At 34.4% G+C, this 23,835-nt stretch overlaps 1 protein-coding gene across 1 annotated transcript in view; it reads left to right on the forward strand.

Moving 5' to 3' along the window:
• CSMD3 (CUB and Sushi multiple domains 3) overlaps positions 1-23,835 on the forward strand; it is a 509,139-nt gene that overhangs the window by 192,237 nt on the left and 293,067 nt on the right. The window contains exons 18-20 of the mRNA XM_021706867.1: positions 2,972-3,110; positions 6,601-6,788; positions 23,347-23,541. Of these exons, the coding sequence (XP_021562542.1) occupies positions 2,972-3,110; positions 6,601-6,788; positions 23,347-23,541 (522 nt within the window). The remainder of the gene's footprint in view (positions 1-2,971; positions 3,111-6,600; positions 6,789-23,346; positions 23,542-23,835) is intronic.

Here is a 23,835-nt window from a genome sequence, read left to right on the forward strand (position 1 = left end):
AGCAGTTCAACATTTATGGAATACATAGTATGTGCTGAATTCTAGGTATAAAATTACGTATAAGACACAGTCTTTAGTTTATCTGTTAGTGGTGAATGCTAACACTTGAGTGGAATATTTAAATAAAATATAGTAAGGGAAATGATGGAGATAGGTAGAGGTTGCCATGGCTATCAGAGTGGGTTGGAGAGTGCTAAGGCAGAACACATACTGCGTTTTTCAGGAAAACTTCCAGCAGGCAGTGATGTATCTTAAAACATAAGTAAGAGTTATGTAACTGTAAAAGGGAACAAGACATTTCAGGAATAAGAAATAAAATGAGCAAAGTCAGGGAGGTACAATGAACTATGAGCAGTTTGATAGTGTTTGAATATGATTTATGTGTCTAGCGTGAGGGCTGATGAGATTGAAAAGGCTGGAGGGGTCAGGTCAAGAATGTTGTACTAGAGTTGGGGCATTATCTTCTGGGAAATGTGAAACTTCTGCAGAATTTCATCTATAGGCATAATGTGATTAGATGTTTTCACTGGGAAAAACTGGGGGAGAACTAGATTACAGGAAGCCATTGCAATAATTCTAGAGAGAAGAGGTAGATGTGGAAATATGAAAGCAGGCAAGGAAAGAAGGGCAGGTTGAAAATACCTATGAAGTAGAGCCTTGGCAAGGCTTCTTGATAGATGGGCTATAAGAATGCAGTGAAGTAAAGGGAAGACTCTTAGGTCTTTAGTTTGGGAATCTAGGTGGATGATAGTGCTCTTCTAACAATTTGCTAATGCAGGAGGAGAAGCAAATTTGATTTGAGGTTTGAGTATTTGGGGCATTCTGTTTGACAGGCCTATAGACAACGAGGTTCTACACTAGGACATATGGTTTAGAATTCAGCCGAGAAATCTGTAGAAGGAGTTATCAGTGTATACAAAATATAAGATACAAATTATAAATTTGAATATGGTCAATAAGAAAAAATGTAACAAAGTAAAAATTAGGAATAATAAACAAGGAACTCAGAAGAACACCAAGACTATAAGGTGAGATAAGGGAAGAATTGCCTGACAGTAAAGTGGAAGTCTGTACAAAGACACTAGAAGAGAATCAGAGGTGAAATTCCAGAAATGCGGAGAGTAAGTTTAAGGTAAAAATCAACAGTTAAGAATGACCACAGATATGAAAGAAAGATAAAAGCAGAAAAGTCTCCATTATTTTTGTCAATAAACCTCATTTAAGGACAAACTAAGAAGTGCTTGCATGGGGAGCCAGGTGGTTAAAGGGGATATAGCAAAGGTTGAGGAGAGAATGGGAGGTGGAAAAACAAAGATATCTAGAGTGCCTAAGTAATAAAAAAAATTATTATGTCTTCCTAAATGTAACTTAAAATAAACACAAGTCTCAACTTTACAGTAATTCTTCTCATTAAGAACACTTTGGCACTTTTATTTGTAACACTACAATGAAACACTTCCCTGCTTTGGTGCCCAACTTTGCTTGTCATCTTAATCAGGACTGTAGGTCAATACAGCACAAAGGTGCAGAAAGCGGCAATGAGATTTCATTTCTCCTTCAAAGGACTTAGTCGTGTCAAATAAAAAACTAATCAGAGCTTAGGAGAGACTTTGATTTTAAAAAAGGATTATTGCAAAGTGGTGGGGAGGGTCTACCATAACAGAGAGCACTGAGCAACAAAATATAGACAATATAGTAGAAGCTGAGATCATCTTCTGGTAGTGACTGAGGCACTGAGGACAAGAGGACAAGAGTAGCAGAGGGATGAAGAGGAATACCATACCAGACATCTATGATTTAAATAGCAGAATTACCAAACTGCAGTGGTGCTTTTGCATATTTAGACTCAGGCAGAGAACAGAAATGCTGAAATGTTGACAGTACCAAATTGCCTTTTTTCCCCCAAAACCAGTTTTATGCTGTCAAAAGAATTTGAATGCCTTATAACTGAATCATAATATGCATCTCTGAAAACTACAATTATAAAACCCAGATATGAGAAGAATGCTGATGTGTTGGTTATGTGTAGGAAGCATGGTGAGAACAGAAGAACCCCAATTTCTGTCCCTTTCTCACATATACATATCTATTTATATTTTCCATTCGCCCACCCCACCACCAGGGACTTCTATATTTTTCTTCATGTATCTCTTTTTTGAAGATACCAACTCTGTGAAATATATATATATATATATATATATATATATATTAACATAAACTGTGCTTAACAAAATTTCAGCAGTAATCCCCTTAAGAATCTATTGTCTGAATTTCACTGACAGTTTTTTAAATATCTCTATTGAAGTGCTACAGAAACCTTTTTGGGGGGCTGCAATAACAACTGTACTAACTACTCATTTTCATCAACGATCAGGCAATTAGAATTTATGACTATCCGAATGTTCAGTATGAGTGTTTTATTGTTAAGTAGCCTAGGATTCAAGTAATCATTCATGTTCACTCACTAACTATCAACAAAGTGTCTTCCTCCTTAAATACATAAAATGTTCTAAGGAAGACACACACAAAAAGAGTCAAGTATCTCACATCTGACCATTTCGTTTATTATTAGCTTTCATTTATTATTAGAAGCTTTCCTAAGCTTCTAATTTTTAATCTTCAGATTTGTCTTAGTAACTAGAGGGAAAGCATCTTTACTACTCTTACCAATGCTTTTCTTCCTGAACAAAATAGTATTAGAAAGAGAAGGAAGTATATATGCAATGTTTTTTGTCTCTTGAAGCCAGGAAAGGAACTACATTTACTGTATGCATGTACATATGCATGTATTCAATACTTTAAATGATCTTTCTTGAAAGACAATGCAGCATCCAAGCATCTGGTACTATAAATGTCAGGGTTTATGTACAAAACCTCATAAACCCTTTTAAAGACATTTATTCACAAATATTGATAACTAATAAATTGTATTAATCTCTTAAGAGGTTTTGTTTGTTTGTTTAAATTGAAGCACCCTGTGGAGGCAATTTAACAGGATCATCAGGTTTTATTCTTTCGCCAAACTTTCCTCATCCATATCCGCACAGCAGAGACTGTGACTGGACTATCACCGTCAATGCAGACTATGTTATCTCCTTGGCATTTATCAGGTGAGTTCTTATACCTTTCCATATTTAAACAATATTTTGTAGTCATTTTGCTTTAACATTTGTACTAGACAAATCCTTGTTTCGGTACATAGCATTTTTATTATTTTTAACTAATCTCAATCCTAACACTTTGCAATTAACAAAGCTTTGAATACCTGAATAACACTTCTGAATGGTAGTGGGTGAACGTTTTCACCAAATTCCGGAGCAGGGGAAACACTTTAAAGGTCACTTCTCATGAAGTTTGATTTCTTTATAACCTTTCCTTCCTCCTTGTACTTACTATCACTGCTTTTAAAAAATTCAGTTTTTTCCTAAGCTTCAAGATTTGAAAGGTCAGTACTTCAACTTTTTTTTTCCCCACTTGTGCGTCACCCACAACCTTTGTGAAGTATCTAAAAACCCATATGTACAGCATCACCACTAGCCTTGGGAAGACATCCTAACTTCTTTTCTTTTATTTTTGAGTTGGAGTCTCACTCTGTCGCCCAGACTGGAGTGCAGTGGCTGCTCCCGGCCACCGCAGCCTCGACCTGCTGGGCTCCGGCGATCCTTCCGCCTCAGCCTTCCAAGTAGCTGGAACTACAGGCGCGCGCTACCATGCCCGGCTAATTTATTTATTTATTTATTGTAGAGATGAGGTCTCGCCAAGTTGCCCAGGCGGGTCTCGAACCCGCGGGCCCAGGCAATCCACTCACCTCAGCCTCCCAAAGCGCGGGATTACGGACTGAGCCACCTAGCCCATCTTCCTAATTACTTTTCTTTCTGGTGGTCTCATTAAGTCAAGCTGACAAAGAAGAATTTGGGTAGATTATTTCTATTTGATTTATCAACAGAACTTGTCTCATGATAGAGCTTTACATAGAAGCATTCCAGACTTTAATTCGTTGTTTAGCAGTATAAACTGCAGAGTTAGCTTAATACTGAAGTAGTGAGGGACGCAGCCTACGTTGGAAAGTGAGTACCTGGATTTGAGCCCTAGCTCTGCCCTTCCATACGTATTGCCTTGGGCAAGTTATTTGTTCCAATGAGTCTGTTTCCTCCCTTGGAGCCAATACCTGGTACCAAAAAACCTGTCCCTCTCTCCTAAGATTTCAATGGAATTGTCAAGTAATAGCAACTCAAATATTTCCTAAGTAGAAAAACCCCTGATCTTCACTAAGATTAACATAGTCTGTGTATGGACTCTAGAAACAACCCCATTTCCTGCCACCAATGTGCTAAGGCTTGCTTGGTAGTTACGTAAAGTGTAAGTTTTAAGTGTACAATATTTTCTAATATATTTTTTTTAAAGTAAAGATCATATGAACTCATAAAAATTTAGCCAAAGTATGAACATATGAATTACTTTATAATTATAGTGGCATTGGTAGGTGAACATTTGTATAATTTGTAGTGCTACTGCTAATTTGTAATACCAAAGCAACACAATGATAATGTTAGTTATATTCCAGGACCCTGTTATAAGACAACTTTCTGAGTTAAGTACCATTATTATCCCCATTTTCCCAGTTGAGGAAACATCAATACAGATAAGACATTATAAATATCACGATGTATGATACAGGGCTTAATTTGCTTATAAAGTTATTCTAGCGGGGGTGAAAGGATGTATTACATAAAGTGCATGACCAGAATTTGATTTTCAGCTCTGTCATTTATTATGTGACCTTAGGGAAACCACGGACTTTTCAGGGTTTTAGTGTACTCGGTAAAATGAAAATCATAAACTCTCCCTTATACTACAGGATTATTGGCAAGACCAAGTTAATATTTATGAAAGTACCTTGTAAAATATAATGTACTATTAAAATGTATTGTTCTTTCAGCTTTTCATGTAAAAGCAATCATTACAACTAAGACTCTAACATTTTATTTTCATTTCAAAGAAGTTATAAATCAATACTTTGACTCTTAATTTTTCCCAAACTAAAAATTAAAAAGAAATGTACCGCATTCCATTGCTAAATAGACTTTCAGCCTTCCATCCTAATAAATATGTCATTTACAGAAACGTGTTTCTAGTGATTCTGTCAGCAGTGAGATAGGAAGTTGTAATTACCATCAAATCTTATTGTTCAAGGAGCTAAAATTCAGAGGTTGTGTTTTGTTTCAGAACAAGGGTAAGAAGTAATGAAATCAGGCTTAATCTTCTGATTTGGGCTATATTATACCAATAGTTAACGAAATTCAGGCCTCAGATCCATGGAAACATTTCAAAATAAATTAACTGAACTAAATTTGTGAAGCTACTGTATAAGTTAAAACAAAATATAATAGAGTGGCGGTCCCCAATTTTCTCAAGTTAGAGGGACCCTTATGTAAGCAAAGTCTGAGAACCTCTACGTTATCCAGTCTTTCTTCACCACTGTTTATGGACAAACTGAGAAAGTGAGCTCTTCTTTCTTGTACATGCACACAATAAGGATGATAATAGTTGTAGAAAGGTAACTCCTATAAATTCCGTAGATTTGGAAATATTTTCACCTAACAAATCTCATGGTTAGATTCAGGTAAAGATGGCAAAACATCACAAAGTAGTTTCTCTGCTGATGGATCTTTAAAAATTGCAAACTTTATTAGTTTCTTTTTATATCACAAACTGTGTAACTTTTCTAACTGACCCAAATGAGTCCATCTTTTTCATTCTGTTTCTCTACCACAGTCTAAGTTAGATAATAGTGAAATTAACTACAAATTTCCTGCCTTCTAAATATGTGGGTTCTATGCCCATTGTGGAACAATTATTTTATTATTGGAGGTTATTAAGGCAAGTTACAATATGAAAATCTTGCAATATTAAAAATATTTATTTGACTCAATTACAAGCTTTTCTCACATTACCTAGTTTTGACAGTGTATTGGTTTGATTTATACTACATTAAGTTCCAAAAATAGAAAATATATTTACCTTCAGGAAAAAGAATGCCTAATGCAATATGCAATGCTTCATTTAAGTAATTTAAATGCAAGTTGTATATTTTAATTTTTGTTTAAATCTGATATGTAGAGTTGAATTTTAAAATAGCAATAATGCTCATAAAACTCAAAGTTCACGACAAATAGTACCATTGATTGAAAAAAAAAGGTTGCATTTTCATGATACAACATATACGGATGAAAAAAATTAAATAGATACCATCCTTCATACTTCACAAGCAATTTGTTTAAGAATATATTACTAACGAGACTTGAACTCTCAACTTCTGGCTCCAAATTCTGTGTCCTTTCATCAGCTAGATTGTTTGCCTTACAATCACTTGTATTTCCTGTAGACATAGTATCAACTTTAAGATATTTGAAAATATCAACATTTTTCCCACTGCTGATTTGATACTCATATTCAACATGTTGTTGGGAGAAAATGTTTATATTAACTGATTTTGATAAGGTCTGTTGTTATTTTTAAGCACTGAATTAAGATTATATGACGATTATAGTTAATAGCCTGTTCTACTTCTCTCTTTCACTCTTCCTCCCCCGACCCCAGCTTTAGCATAGAACCAAACTATGACTTCCTCTATATCTATGATGGACCAGACAGTAATAGCCCACTGATTGGGAGTTTTCAAGACAGCAAATTACCAGAGAGAATAGAAAGCAGCTCAAATACAATGCATTTGGCTTTTCGAAGTGATGGATCTGTTAGTTACACTGGATTTCATTTAGAGTACAAAGGTAAATATGAACATTTGATGTTAGCTTCATGATTTAAATTATGGATATTTTATACAGGATAATAATTATGTATTTGCTATTGTTAGTGTTTAGTTTTATGTGCATTTTAAAATGCAGACTATGTGCAATTCATCTCATAAAAGGGTTCTCACTGTAGATTTTTCCTATCATAGAGAAGGAAATTAGCATTTTCCTAATTGCCACCAAAGGAAATGTATCAGGCAAACAAATTAGCAATTAGTATACTGGAGGAGTTGGCTGAGGCCACAAAATATTAAAATACAAAAACCAAAAGCCTCATTTTTTGGAAGCTGAAGTTTCCCTCAAATGCCTTTATTCAGACTGCTTTCAGCAATAAGGAGAACAAAGTATAGAATAACTGTATTTCACAAAATATCTAAGATATTTAAATGTGTCAGTATTCAGAATAGGGAGAACAAAACATAGTGACACATATAATGTTTTAGAATACTTCTGTAAATATTTAAATAAATAATATTAGAATGCCTATGGATGTTTATAAATATATTTTTTCTAAAAATTTTTAGCTAATGCCTATAGAAACAGATTTATATCTTGGCTGTTTAAATTTATTTTTTTATTACTGAATCCAAAGGGCATACTGATAATTTATCTCAACTTATCAACTGATTTCTGAAAATATCTACTTTGGACTTGCTACTTTGTCACCTTTTTTCAAATGAAATTTTTTCAATAACTGAAATTATACAGAATAATAAAACAAACTTCAATGTATCCACCACCTAACTTGACACAAGGAAAAGTAAGAAAATGGGCTTGTCAGTAGGAAAATGCATAGACAATGAGGATTTGGGGTACCAGTAAATGCTACCATTGGGGTTGTCTGCAAATGCTACCTGTTCTCCACCAGAAGACACTGAGGAAGTTTAGACCTTGGGAGTATGAATTAAGAAATTAGTTGAGCTTGATCACAGCATTGCAATCTCTACTGGTGAGATGATCCCCTCACCATAGGTCAAGACCCACCTGGCTTTCTCTCCAGGCATCTCACAGTGAACACTGAAGGTGATGTCAGACATTTCCATTCTTTCCATGGCAGTACCCTCTGAATCTTGAATTTGGCACTTCTCTTTTGCGTATGTATGCATGTACATATTTTTATATTTCCCATCATGTACACATCCATCCTATTTTCATACATTGTTTCTATTTGTATCATGTACACCTCTTTCTGAAAATTGCTTTTTCTGGTTGCGTTGTTTTTGAGATTTATCAATGTTACATACATAGAGCTTTAGTTTATTAATTTATTTATGCTATTGTATCATATGACTATCACAGTTAATATATATATGTTTTTCTGCTGATAAACACTTAGGTTGTTCCAGATTTTTACCACAATAAGTGAATCAGGATGAAATGAACATTCACTTACATGTGCTCTTGAACACATATGTGAGATTCCCTTTAAGACATCTGTATACCTGAGAGTGAGATTATCCCATCAGAGGATGTGAACCTCTTCAATCTAACTCCATGTTGCCAAATTATTATCTAAAGAAGTTGTACCAATTTATATTCTCGACATCATAGGATGTGAGTTTCAGAAACTCCACAGTTCTGAAAAACTAGTACTCAAATCTGAAAGTTGTTAACCTCATGGGTGTTAAGTGGTATCAATCACAGTCATTTTTTACTGCCTTTCCTTTGTTTTCTATTAAGTTGAACAACTTTACCGTATTTTGTATGCTGAGGTTTCCTTTTGTTAACTGAATATTACTTTCATTGCACATTTTTCTAATTAGTTTCCTTTTTTCAATTTCTAGGGAATCTTTTATGTATTATGTCTATTGATCCTGCACCTGTAATTTATGTTGTAAATATCTAGCCACCATCTTTAGCAAATGATTTCACTTTATTTCTGGCTTACTTTTGCTATGCAAAATGTTTAAAAATCAATATCATAATATTTAATCCTTTATTTTCTTAATAGTTTATGCTTTTTATGCCTTGTTTAAAAAATTCTTCCTTGTTATGAGTTCCCATAAAAACATTTTCCAGTTAAACTTGCATTTAAAGTTTTGTTTTTCATCTGTAAATCTTTAATCAATGTAGAGTTCATTTTTGTGCAAGCTAGAAATCTAATTTTTTTTTTCCATATGGGTAATTATTTAAAACCATTTATAGACAGGTAATGCTATTGCTGTCTAATATCAAGTTTCTAACTACCTACTGGATAGAATATTCACTATTTGGGTGATAGGTAAACAAGAAGCCAAACCTCACCATTATACAATATATCCATGTAGCAAACCTGCACATGTCCCCCTGAATCTTAAAAAAAAAAAAATTGTGAAGCTTTTATGTCTGTTTCCAAATTCTCTATTCTTCCCACTGGCCTGTTTTTCTATTTCCAGGTCAAGATATCTCTGAACTTTATCATAGCTTTAAAATAAGTCAAAATTGTTATGGCATCTGTATTTACCTTTAGAACTTTTATTCAGATTTTAGAATTAAGCTTGATTTTCCCATTGAATGTGATTGTGATTGTATTGAATTTATAAATTACTTGGGAATAAATAGAAGTATGTATGATTTTTTAATCTATTAGTATAGCATATCTCTCATTTTACTCCTACTTTCTTTGATATCTTTCAGTAATAGTTTTTTTATAAACATTTTCTCATCTGAATCTTAAATGTCTTATACTTTCCATTGTTAATTGATACCTTATTAGATTTTCTGGTTATTGCCAATGATAAAGCCACAATTGATTTTTATAATTCCTAGTATCTAGCAAAGTTGCTTAATTAATTACAACATTTTAATTATAATTTTTCTGTATAGATATTTTAATTTTTCTATGCAAATACTGACAGTACTTTCTTTCTAATCTGTACTTACATCATTTCTCCTTTTTTTGTTGTTTTTGTTTTGTTTTGTTTTGTTTTTTGGCCTAATGCTCTGGGTAAGAATTTAAGTACCATGTCAAATAGAAGCAGTGACAGACACTGTCTTTGTGTCATTACTGATTTTAAAAAGAACACATCTAATGTTTCACTTTCCAGTATGGTTGGCAATTTTAGTAAGGGTTAACACTTTTTAGCTATTTATTTAGACATGTTTCAAAGTAATTTATATATAAAAATCATTTACGTCTATGAGTGAAGAATTTTGGGCACAACAATGTTAAGTAATTTTCCCCAAAATAATATGGTAGAACTAAAATTTAATTCCAGGTGGGCTCCAGAGTCCACATATACTACCGTCAGATATTATTTATCAATTATGAAAAGTTATATTCCTGGCTTGCTAAATATTGAAATAATTGAAATAGGGTTAAGCTCATCATCTGTTTTTTTATCAGCTATTTAAAATATCACATGATTTTCCTTTGTAAATTTCCTAATGTGGAAAACTATAGGTTTTTTTAAAAAAAATTAAAATGTGCTAGCATTTTTAAAATAAAACCAGTTTTTTCATGATTTTTTTGTTTTTAATAGACTTCACTGATTTTAGAACATTAATATATTGTTTGAAGAATTTTATTATGGTATATAATGCCACTAATTTATTATCATATTTTATAAAAATTTTTTATCATTGCTTTATTACTATGAAATTAGTCTATAATGTTTCTACCTTATACTGCCTTTGTCTGGTTTTGGTGTCAAGATTACATTACTTGCCTAACTCTAGGAGCATTCTCAGTTGTTTAGTACTAGAAAAGTCTGTATAAGATAGGGAGCATTTGTTTCTCAAGTGTTTGTTAAAGTTTCCCTCTAAAACCTTAGAATTTAAGATAACAAAATTTTAGTGGTTACTATTCAGATTCGCTGTTTCATCTTAAATTTTTGAAAATCTTTTTCCAAAGATTAATTGTTTTTATCTATGTTTTAAAATTTATTTACATAAAATTTCACAACATTCTCTTTATTTGCTACTGCATGTTTTGCTAACATTGTTTGGCACATTTATTACTATTTTTCTTTCTTTTCTAATATGAGATTTTGGATCTATAGATTTTCCTTTAAGAACCTCCTAAGCTGCTATGATGAGCTTTGATATTTTGTTGAGATTTGTCTTACTTTTATTGTAAATTAGTACTAATTGCATTGCATGCGATTTTTCTTTGCTGAGGTGTTACTTAAAAATATTTAAATTATCAAAATGAATTTCTAATCTCTATTTTTATGATACATTTCTGATTTACTTGCACAAGTTAGATATGTATGATTACAAACGTTTGCATGTTTTAAGACTTGCTTTGTAGCCCATTATGTTGGCATTAATGGACACATTCCCTGTGTAGTAGGAGAAAAATTAGTTGCATCTAATTGGTGGGTTCATGTTTTTATATGTATGTCAAGTAAATTTAGCTCCTTAATTATGTTTTCAAATATTTATTTTCTCACAATTTTCCAATCTGTTTGGTCTAGCAATTATTGAAATAGTTGGGTAAAATCTACTATTCTTGAAATGTCATTTTTTTCCTTAAAATTTTGACAATGTATGCTTATATTTATGAATGCCTATTTTCAGGTACATATAAATTATTGCATTATTTAAAATTTCATTGAATTAAGTCTACTTATATGTATTTGTCTTCTTATTCTTTGCTTTATATTCCTTGTGCTTTATCTATACTCCTAATTTCAAAATCTTCACCTGCTATCAAATAATTATATCAATATGTGGCACTTGTGTATTTATTATCTTATTTACTTTTAAGTTTAGTACTTTGAATACTCTCAGTCACTCCATTAACCCACTACACATATACTAAAACACAGGTTTCTTAAGAACAAGGACCTTGTCCGTTTATTCACCACTATACACTGAGTGTGTAAAATAGCACTTAAACACAGTATTCAATAATTATGTATTAATTTATTGGTTTTGAGCATCTTAAAAAGGTGTTTTATGTTTTACAAATCAAGTTATAACTAGAATCATAGAATAATAACATTCTTGAAATGTTGTATTCCTGTCCCACATTTCATAAATGTTAACTTGGCTTGGAAATAGTTACTTATATATGCAGGTTGGCAGACATAAATATGATCTGCTTAAAAGGAAATAAGGAAATAAAGACAACTTTTAGCAAGTCTTTTTAGATACAACTAAGTTCTATTGTGAATTTGTATTTAGTAAAACATTTCCAGAGATCACTATGATAAAAGATAACAAGACCCAACAGTATCTCATTACCAATAAAAAGGTAGAGGGTGCTAATTGATTACTGCTTTCTTTCTCATGGAAACTGGACATGTCCTTTCAATTATTTTCTAGGTAGCTATTACAAAAGCCGAGTAATAAAACCACTGAGATAAAACCTAGTTGCCACTATCTCAGCTAAATATATGTCCATCCCAATTTCCCAACTTGATCAATTTCCATGTCCCATTATTACCAAAAACTTAAGATTTATACTGCTATAGGAAAAGAACTACAAATTTGAATTTTTAAAAGGAAAATATTAATCATTTAGTATGTGCTTACTCTAAGTATAGATTAGCTCTATTTTTTATTATAAAGATGTGGGTTAGGTATACAAACATTGAATATGCAGGTAACCTTGTTGATGAGGTATGCCCCTTCCTCCCCTAACAGTTTCCCTCAATTGCCAATACCACCCCTCCTCGTGATAGTTTCCCTCTACTGCCAATCGCTTTCTTATAGTATTATAATTGTTCAGGTTCCGCTTATGAGTGAAAACATATGTACTCTTCTTTGTTTCTGTGATAGATCACTGAGTATGATCGACTCTAAATCCATCCAAGTTGCTCCAAAGTCCATAGGTTTGTCCTCCTTTATGGCTGCATAAAATTCCATTGTGTATATGTACCACATTTTTTTAATCCAGTCCAGCTTCGATGGGCAACATGGTTGGTTCCATGTCTTTGCTATTGTGAATAGAGCTGCAACAAACATATGTGTGCAGATATCTTTTTTGTAGAATGATTTGAGTTCCTCTGGGAATAATTCCAATAGGTAAATTGCTGGGTCATATGGAAAGTCAATTTCTAGTTCTTTCAGATACCTCCACACTGTCTTCCGAAGAGGTTGCACTCGTTTGCATTCTCACCAGCAGGGTAGACGCATTCCTTTTCCTCAGCATGCTCGCCAGTATCTGTTGTTTGTTTTATAACTGATGGCCATTCTTACTGGGGTTAGATGATATCTCAATGTGGTTTTGATTTCTCTGATGATGAATGAGGCTGAGCACTTTTTCATGTGTCTGTTGGCTGCCTGTATATCTTCTTTTGAGAAGTGTCTATTCATGACTTTTGCTCACTTTTTAATGGGGCTGTTTGTTTTATTCCATTCAGCGCTTCTGAGTTCCATGTAGATCCTAGATGTTAGGCTTTAGTAGATATATACTTGGCAAATGTTTTTTCCCATTCTGTGGGCTACTTTCTTGATAGTTTCTTCTGCTTTGCAAAGCTCATTAGTTTGATGAGGTACCACTTGCCTATCTTATTTCTTAAGATAAGGGCATTTAGGGTTCTGAATAGGAATGGGTTGCCAGTTCCAATTTCCATAAGGGTGTCTCCTGAGTTTTCTAAGATTCTTATAGTTTGAGGTTTAGGTCTTTGATCCATTTAGAGTAAATTTTTTGTATGGTGATAGGTAGGGGTCCTGTGGTCAGTCAGTTTTCCCAGCACTATTTACTGAATAGGTTCTCCTCTCCCCAGTGGTTGCTTCTGGAGGCTTTGCCAAAGATGAGTTGGTTGAGAAATTGAGGCTTTGCTTCTGGAATCCCTTTCCTGTTCCATTGGTCTATGTGCCTGTTCTTGAACCAAATACCAGGCTATTTTGATTACTGTAGCTATATAGTAAAGTTTGAAGTCTGGAATTCCTCTTGCTTTGTTTCATTTGCTAAGGATTGTTTTGGATATTTGTGGTCATTTATGTTCCATATGAATTTCTGTATTGTCATTTTCAGTTCTGAGAAGAATGATGTTGGTAACTCAATGGGTATTGCATTGAATCTGTAGATTGCCTTTGGTAGGATGGGCATCTTAGCAATGTTGATTCTTCCTATCTCTTTGTTTGTGTCTTCTTGGATTTCTTTGAGCAGTGTTTTACAGTTCTCATTGTAAATTTCTTTCACTTCTCTGGTTAGGAAGATACTGAGGTATTTCATTTTTTTTTGGTTACTATTGTGAATGGGATCATGCTTTCAATTTGGCTTTCTGCCAGTTTGTTGTTGGTGTATAGGAATGCAACTGGCTTTTGCACATTTATTTTGTATCCTGAGACTTTGCCAAAGTCCTTTGTCAGTGCAAGCAGATTTTTGAAAGATTCTCTCTGATTTTCAAAGTATAGAGTCATACTATCAGCAAAGAGGGATAACTTGACTTCCTCTTTTCCCATTTGGATACCCCAGATTTCCTTCTCTTGTCTAATTGCCCTATTTAGGACTTTCAACACAATGTTGAACAAGAGGGGTGAGAGTGGACATCCTTGTGTTGTTCCAGTTTGTAGGGGAAATGTTTCCAGTTTCTGTCCATTTAGCAATATATTAGTTGTGGGTTTATTGTAGATGGCACTTACTCTTTTTTGGTATGGTCCTTCTATACCTAGGTGTTTGAGGGTTTTTACCAAGAAGGGATGCTGGATTTTATCAAAAGTTTTTTCTGCATCTAGTGATATAATCATGTGGTTTTTATTTTTATATCTGTTGATGATTAATTACATTTATGATCTTGTGAATGTTGAACCAGTCCTGCATCCTGGGGATGAAGCCTACTGGGTCACAGTGGATAAGTTTTGAGGTGTGTTTTTAGATCTGATTTGCTAGAATCTTGTCAAGGATTTTTGCCTCTATGTTCATAAGGGATATTGGACTATAGCTCTCTTTTTTGTAGGATCTTTACCTGGTTTAGGTATCAGTGTGATGTTAGCTTCGTAAAATGATTTGTGGGAAATTCCATCTTTCTCAATTGCCTGGAATACTTTCAAAAGTATTGGTATCAGCTCCTCCTTGTACGTTTTGTAGAATTCTGCTGGAAAGTCATCCCGTTCAGGGCTTTTTTTTTTTTTTTTTTTTGTAGGTAGTTTTCATATGACAGAGTCAATTTCCTGGGTTAAATTGGTCTATCTAGTGTCTCAATGTCTTCTTGTTTCAACCAGGAGGTTGTGTGATGTCAGAAAGTCCTCTATTTCATTTAGGTTATCAAGTTTGTTTCCATATAGGTGAACATAGTAATCTCTGATAATCTTTTGTATTTCTTCAGGGTCAGTTCTGATTTCATCTTTTGCATTTCTGGTTGTGTTTATTTGGACTTTTCTCTCTTTTTCTTGGTCATTCTGGCTAGGGGTCCATCAATCTTGCTAATTTTAATAAAACAGCTTCTTTTTGTTGTTGATATTTTCTAAGTTATTTTTGTCTTCTATGTCCTGTATTTGGGCTCTTATTTTGGTGATTCAGATTCTTCTGTTAAAGTTGGGGTTCTGGTGGTCTTCACTTTCCAGCTCGCTTAGGTGATTTTTTTAGACTTTCCACTTGTGATCTTTCCATTTTATTGCTCATAGAGATATATTCCCCTCTTAGAACTGCTTTCATGGCATCCCAAAGGTTTTGGTAAAAATTTCTTCATTTTCATTTGTTTGCAGGAATCTTTTAAATTCTGCTTTGATTTCAGTGTTGACCCAGTAGTTATTCAGCATCATGTTATTTGTGTTCATGTCTCTGTGGGCTTTGAGGAAGTGTTGTTGGTTTTGATACTTATTTTTATTCCACTGTGGTCTGAGAGTGTGCATGGAAAGATTTAAGCCTTATGGAATTTGTTTATGCTTGGTTTATAGCCAAGGATTTGATCGATTTTGAAATATATTCCATGTGGTGATGAGTAGATTGCTTATTCTGTGGCTGTTGGGCTGAATAATCTGCAGATTTCTATTAAGTCCATTTGGTCGAATGTTAAGTTTAGGTTCTGGATCTCCTTGTTGATTTTTTGCCTCAGTGATCTACTTAGGGCTGTTAGTGGGGTATTCAAATCCCCTGCTATACTAGTGTTAGAGTCAATATCTTTTTTAGTTTACTTAATAGTTGCTTTATAAATGTTGGTGCTCCTGTGTTAGTGCATATATTTTTAGGTTGGATGTTTCTTGTCGATGGATTGAACCTTTCAACTTTTTGTAGTGTCCTTTTGCATCTTTTTAAATTTTTGATAGCTTAAAGATTGTTTTGTTTGATATTAAGGTTGCAGTTTCTGTCCTTTTTTGTGATCCATTTGCCTGGAAATTCATTTTCCATCCTTTAATTTTGAATTGATGTGCATCCCTTCTAGCAAGATGAGTTTGCTGGATGCAGCAAATAATTGGGTCATGGTTTCTTATCCAGTTTGCCTTTCTGCATTTTTCAGTGATGCATTTAGTTCATTCACATTCAGACTGATTATTGAAATGTGATTGTTTATTGCTTTCATGAGGTTCTTATAATGTTTTTTCTTTGCTTGCATCTTTTCTTTTGGCTTTAGGGTTTATGTATTTGTGTGTTTTCAAGTTTCTTGCTGTACTGTGTTTTCTGTTGATTCAGTGTTCTGCTGTTCTCTTGGGAAATGTGTGATCATTCTTTTTTCTTTCTTTCTTCTGTCTTAATACTTTTTTAATTGTCTCCAGTAGTGCTGGTCTGGAATCTACACAATCTCTTAGGGATTGGATGTCTGGAAAGTATTTTAATTCTCCATCACTGATGAAGCTGAGCTTGGTTGGATAGGACATTCTTGGGTGAAATTGCTTATATTTGAAGACTTTGAATATAGGGCTCCAATTCCTTCTAGCTTGCAGTGCTTCTGCCGATTGGTCTGCCGCTATTCTGATTGGTTTTCCCTAGTATGTAGTCTGATGTTTCTTTCTTGCTGCCTTTAGGATTTTTTCTTTTGTGCCTACTTTGTGTAGGTGAATTATTATGTGTCAAGGGGTTGATCTTCTCATTTGATGTCTTGTGGGTATTCGCTGTATCTCTTGTGCTTGGTTGGTCACATCTCTGGTGAGATGGGGAGAGTTTTCTTGGATTACCTCCTGGAATACTTGCTCCAAGTTGTTCTCCATTTCCCTTTCTTCTTCTAGGATACCAATCAGGTGTAGGTTCGGCCTCTTGAGATAATTGCACATCACTTGTTGGCTTTGTGCTTTCTTTCTGAGTCCTCTTTCTGTGTTTTTTACAGATAAGTTTAATTCCATGTTCTGGTCTTCAAGACCTAAGATTTTTTTCTTCAATTAGATTAATTCTGCTTTCCATGCTTGTCATTTATTTCCTGAATGAAATTTTGTATTGCCATAATCTCCATTACAAATTCTTTCAGTATGCATCTTTGTCTTTCTTGAGTCTTATTCACTCTTTCCATCCATTCCCTAATCCCTGTTGTATTCTGGGGTCAGTTATTGGTGACTTCCATTGTTTGGGCACCAAGATCTGATCTTTCAGGAGTTTTGTCTTTGGTACACTTGAAATTGTCTGAGGTCTTCCTTTTTTTTTTTCTCATTTGTGACAGATCTCTTGTTTTTATCTTAGTTCTGTTATTTATTGTCAGTGGGAGAGGCTTCCCCTTCTGATGTTTGCTCAGTCCTCTATTCTTCCCTGATCTGGGCTCTAGATTTGTTCTGTTTTGAAATAGGATGGTAGATGGGAAGCTTGCTGTCTTTTGTAGTTTTTAAAATTTGAATAAAGTAGAGGATGGGGTGCTGGAATTCAGAGACTACTTGCAAATTGCAGTGCTCACATATTGTGGTATATGTTCCCAGAGACCCACTCCTCATCTCCACTCTATATGACAATGCAAAGCAGAAACCAGTGCAAAAAAACAATTGAACACACACACATACAGGCATACACACATATCCCAAAATAAACTGGAATAATAACAAAGTGAAACAAAACAAACAACAAAAAAAACAAGAAAACTCAAAACACACATGCCTATTTTAAAGTGAATAGAGAAGAAAAACAGAAAGACCGAGGGAGAAAAATGGAATTCGGGTCAAACCCTCATATATATATTAACACACACCTTAAACTATAAAAAATGAAAACAAAAAAAAAATGAACAAGAACAACAAAATTGAAAGATGAACACTCAATCATTCACCTACACACATAAACAGAAAAAGACAAATAAAAGAAGAAAGAAGCAGAAAAAGAAAAGAAAAAATATTTCAGGGGAGCAGATCAAATCCTCACATACACATTAATGCATAAAGGAAAAATATTTTAAAAAATAGATGAACTAAAAGTCAAAAAATTTTAATTTTTTTTAAATTGAAAATTTAAAAAAGAAACCTGTCCTCTTGTGGCAGGCTCTGTATTTGTTCCTGTAATCTGGTCTTTCCTGTAGAGCCACCTCTTCAGTGTCTGAAGCAGAGAAGGAGCAGGGGCAGGAATGGTGGGTGGGACTGCAGTCCTCCCCTCTCACTCTTGTATGGTCAGGGAGATCTCCTCCAGTGGGGAGGTCCAGAATTGTCTCCTCCCCAGATATGTACTCGCAGTGGGGGAGGGAGGGTGCCCCAGCCAAGCCTATCCTGGAATGGAGTTCTATTGCAACTGATGTCAGGCTCTGCCTGGGTTTGTCTCTCTCAGTCGTGGCCCAGCTGTGCAGGTCTGGTGTTCAGAGGATTTCTGGGGAACAAGGGGTTTGGATCAGCCTCAGACTCAACACTGATCTCTTTGGAGTCCTTTCTCATCCTTTTCTGGCCACATCCTTCGTCCCACAGCTAGATCAGGGTAGGAGGTGGGGCGCCTGGAAGACAGCACTTGACAGGTCCCTCCAAAGGGACCTGTGCTTTCAGGATATTCTCTCTGGGCCACCATCAATCCCTGAGTAGTTGATGCACCAGTCACAGAGATCGGGTCTGTTACTCTGTGGTGAAGGAGTAGAGCACTTTCTTGCCCCGCCTTCAAGATGGTGGTGGGGTGCCTCTCTTGTCCTCGTCCTTGGGACTTTGCCTTTGGACTCCTTTTGCAGTCCCTGCTGCCCGTGGCCTGCCAGGTGCTGAAGTGGTGAGGCAAAGCCAGGAGCCAGCATTCTCTCTCCTGCTGCACCAATGAGGGAGAGCCTGGGATTATATTTTCTCCTCGCCACTTTTGTCCTTAAAAAAAATAATAATAATGGCACCCGCTTCTGTGACCTGGGGAGAGCCAGGGATGAAGCAAAGAAGCTGCAGCACCAGCTGTTGCACCAGGGACCTGGCCACTTGCTTATGAGTCCCCACTTAGACAGCCTTTCCCAGCATTTTCTTCTCAGGGAGAGTTTGTTGATTAAAAAAGAAAAGAAAAGAAAATGGCACTTGACTTCTGCATGCCAGGAATCACTAGGGTTCAAGCCCAGCATCTGTGGCACTAGCCACTGCACCAGGAGAGCTCTAACCACTTATTCCCTAGCCCTCACTCAGTCAGTCATTCACATGCCCACTCACTCACTGGCACGTATACAAAATTTTCCATACACTCACTCACTCACACAGGGACTCGCAAAGTCCGACTGACTTGGCCACCATCTTCCCGGCCTCCAATTAGCTCTTTTGAATGTATTATCTCTATCACTCCTCATGAGCAGACACACTTATTAATGCAAAATTATTATGCTAACAGCATTATAAGTATTGCTAAGCCTGTTTTAGTCCTTTAATGACAAAATTGAAGATCAGATTAAATGAGTTAAAATGAATTGCACAAGACTACAAAAATTATTATTACCACTAAGAGTAAAGGCAAAGAAAAATACAAGTAATAGCAAAGAGAAACACATAATCATCCCATCAACTACATCCTTTTCCCTACCACCATCCTCACCTACTACACCAGTATTCACTGACACACAGTTTCACAAGTTCTTATTTTTATACTCCAGGTGGTATTTCTTTACAAGAACACTTCTCAAATCCAACTTAATTAATTCTCTATCCTGGTTCTCAAAATCTCCTGTTCATGGGACAATTCCATTGTTCACTTCATCTCCAGGGTCTGTGTTTTCTTATCAGCTTCCCTGTCTTCTATCCATATTTCAGTATGTTTCCTCTTTAATTGTCTAGTTTCTTAAGGTTAACAAAGTGGAGCTGAGGTTTATGACTGTCATAGAAAGAAAAACATCTTGAATTTTGAAAATAAAATGTACATGCCCAAAATGAATGGACATATGTAAACATCGAAGCCCTAGACTGTAAAAATATTTTCCTTTGTATTTTGTAATATATGTCATACACCTTGGTTTAAGCATGTTGATTTCAGTAAGCACTGAAAAAGTAAAGTTTTTAATGGGTCTTTAATAAAAAGTTAAGACATAAGCTTCATTGTTTATATTCACTTCTATCATCAATAAAAGTTATATATATGGTATTCACATGTTCTCACTCATAAGCAGACCTTGAGCAGCTATTGTAATACTATAAGAAAGGGATTGGCAGTAGTGGGAAACTGCCAGGGAAGGGGGCGCATATCTCATCAACAAGGTTACCTGCATAATGAAAGTTTGTCTAATGCAGAATTGTACCTCACATATTTAAAATTAAAAACATGCATACACACAAAATGTTATATATAGTATATACAAATATTTACCAATATACCTACTCAGCAGACATAATTTTAAATGAAAACTATAATATTTTAGAAGCAACAGATCAAAAATATATTTTCTGATATATTTTATCTGAAAACTATAAGGAAGCAAGAGACTCTTTTACTTAGTATCTGTTTAGTAGGCAAATCTCTATTAAAGCAAATAAAGTTAATGGCTCTTAAAAATAAGAACAATAACTTGTCTGCTTCACAATTTTTATTCAAAAACTAAAATCACCTTTCCATCTACTGCCTAGACATTTATATAAGTATTCTCCAGGTGTTTTTGAGATTTCCAGATGTAATTTTTATGGAATACATGGAAATAAACAAGGGCAGTATTATTCATAGAAACTATTCACCAAGGATTTAAAGTAGTGTGTAAACATAATAATTAGATAGATGAATTTTCTCAAATTGAGGCTAGCAATGTGAAATTGTTGCAGTGGCAATATTTTAAAATTTCTCAACTGTTTTCTCTTCCTCAAAAAAACATAATTTTGCATTATAGTTTCACTGGGATGCTATTGAAACTTTGAGGAAAACTTTAAAGAAGGAAAAACCAAATTTTTCAAAGGTGGATATTAGGAGAATAGACCTGTCAAAGAGATTAATCCTTTTAAACAGAAATTTAAATCCTTCTTTTACCCTCCAGAAACCAACTTTAATTTTATGAAGGCCAACTACAATTGCAAGGCTGCTGTTCATTCTATGAATTATATTATGTTTTCCTTCTTGTTTAAGGGAAGGCTCAATGTAAGGTTTTATTTTTTAAAGTAAACAAATTAATGCCTGCATCACTAAAGTCCCATTCTTGGTGTCATCATGCTGTTTTTCTCTTTCTCCCTCTCTCTCTCTCTCTGTCTCTCTCTTTCTTTTCCCTTCCTCCCTCCTTCTGTTTTTCTTTTTCTTTTTTCCTGAAAAGTGTTGGGAGAATAATTTGTCTACAAAAAAATCCATTCCTTGGTTTGAGCAGCAAGTTTTACAGTGTAGCCAGAGTATACCATACGGGTTACAAATATGTTGCATGTGTGTGATTGTGTCCATATGTGTCTGCGTGTGCCTGGAAGAAGATCGAATCTTTTGCTTTGGTTTGAAACTTGGGAATTGCGTTTATCTGACTTGCGCACTTCAGCACACCTCCGCCTCATTATACCCCTCATCTCCCTTTCACCTGATCAGTTCCTTTTCTCTCTCAATGTTCACTTCAGATGCCACTCACTTCAGGAAGCTTCCTGAAGGTTTTTCCTTACATAACATTCATGACGAAGTCTTCATTTAATATAATATTTTCTTAATAGTCTGCAAACTCCATGAGGGTTAAACATTTTCTGATTGTTCACTGCTCTACTTTCAGGTAGTTGGATAGTAAGCTCTTAAGTAAATTGTTAGAAGAAAGAAAATAAAGAAAGAAGGACAGGCAGTGAAACTTCTTAATTCCTCTGATATTCTGTTAAAATTATTTCAATGTGTGATTCCAGCATTTTCTCTTTAGTTGATTTGAGAGATAGTATATACACTTTTTCTTAAAGCACAGATTTCTCATTATTTCTTATAAATTTTGAGATACATTGAACTCTTTGCAAACTCATATGAATGGAGGAAATATATTCTTACTGCTGCAATTAATTATAATATAGTAATATGTTTGTAATAGTCAAATATGTTCATTTAAATTCCAATAGTTTCATGATTCACAGTCATTCATATCACTCACCTCCTGACTTCTCATTAAGATGAAATAAATTATGTTGTAGAAAATCTCATTTTTATCCTGAATTTATTTTAATGGCCCTTACAATGTATTTCTTTTGAATTTCCTAAGTAATCTATAATAATAATAGCAAAATGGAAATAATCTCAAGGCACTACCCAGATCTGTTAACAACAAAGTGTTCTAGTACCAACTCCAGAAAATGGATGAACTAATCTTTTTATTTCTATAATCATTTCCTAAGTGTTCTGTCAGTCTCTCTGTTCACCATCTGGGCACATATAAAGCAATTCTTTTGTTGTGAATGGTCTTTATTTTTCAATTTGTTCGTTACTGCTAGCTTTGAAAGTGCTTGACACTGACATAAAGAATCTGTCCAAAAATACCACAGTTAGGATTTTTTTTTTAAGATCTTATAACGGAGAGACATCTGATAGAAATGTGGAGAGTTAGTAGAGGAAATAATTAAGGAAAATGGTTGCAGGACAGAAAAAATAGGGTCTTTCATTCTCTTTCTATAAGTGAAATGAACTGAGTTTAATATAGGCAACAAAATCACTTCTAGGTTCAGTAAAATAGGATGAGTATACATTACTAGGTGGAATGACTTTTTACTTGAAGAAATATAATCAGGGGTACTGCTTGTTTCAAAAGTACTTTATTTAAGGAACCTACATATGGATGGTAGCATATAATAATTTATAATAAATTTTAAAGCACTATGTTTGACTATATAATTAGATACTAATTTTAATGATGCAATTTATGAAAAATTCTATTCTTACTAATATCAATATGAATTATCAAAATGTCAGATATGGTTAAGGAGTGCTTTGTACTCTAAGCCCTGACACAGACAGAAAGGGTGCTATTGCTTTCTCTTTGGTTAAAGGAAGAAATAAACATATCCTAAAGGTTCATAGAAAAAGTACAGTCATTTCTCAAAATCCCTCAGCAACTTGGTCACAGGAATTTCTACATATACCAAATACATAAAAGCTCAAGTCCTTGATATAAACTGGTGAAGTACTTACATTTTATGTATATCCTCACATATGCTTTAAGTCATCTCTAGATTAGTTGCAGTATTTAATACAATGTAAATGTTAGCTAAATCATTTTTATACTGTATTATTTAGAGAATAATGAAAAAAAGTCTGTACATAGTCCATACTGATGAAATTTCTTTAGAATATTTTTTATCTGCGGTTGACTGAATACATGGGTGCAGAGCCCAAGGATATAGAGAGCTGACTATATTTTAAAGCAATTAATGTTATATCAACACTGTTTTACAGCAAAACTCCGAGAGTCCTGTTTTGATCCAGGCAATATAATGAATGGTACCAGACTTGGAATGGATTATAAATTAGGGTCAACAGTCACCTATTACTGTGATGCTGGTTATGTTCTTCAAGGTTATTCGACACTCACCTGTATCATGGGAGATGATGGAAGACCTGGATGGAACAGAGCCCTACCAAGTTGCCACGGTAAGAAACATTTTTATTGCTGAGTTTTCACTACTAGAAAGAACCAAGAACGTTTAAAGCCATTTCTATATTTTAAAAGGTCAACCTTTTAAGATATAATCTGCAAGTATGGTATTGGCAATACAGAGATTTTATCAAAGGTTTTTAATAATTGAATTCAATAAAGTACTAGTTTTTAAAAAGTACTTATATTCCCAGGTGTCTCTAAAGTAATATGCATATTATAATAGGCAAGCTTTCTGAGAGCAGGGTTATTGCTTGGTATGTTCATTTGTGTGCCCTCAGGACTTAGAG

The sequence above is a fragment of the Carlito syrichta genome, unplaced genomic scaffold (assembly GCF_000164805.1).
Source record: "Carlito syrichta isolate Samal-C Ts95f unplaced genomic scaffold, Tarsius_syrichta-2.0.1 Scaffold316182, whole genome shotgun sequence".
NCBI classification, from domain to species: domain Eukaryota; kingdom Metazoa; phylum Chordata; class Mammalia; order Primates; family Tarsiidae; genus Carlito; species Carlito syrichta.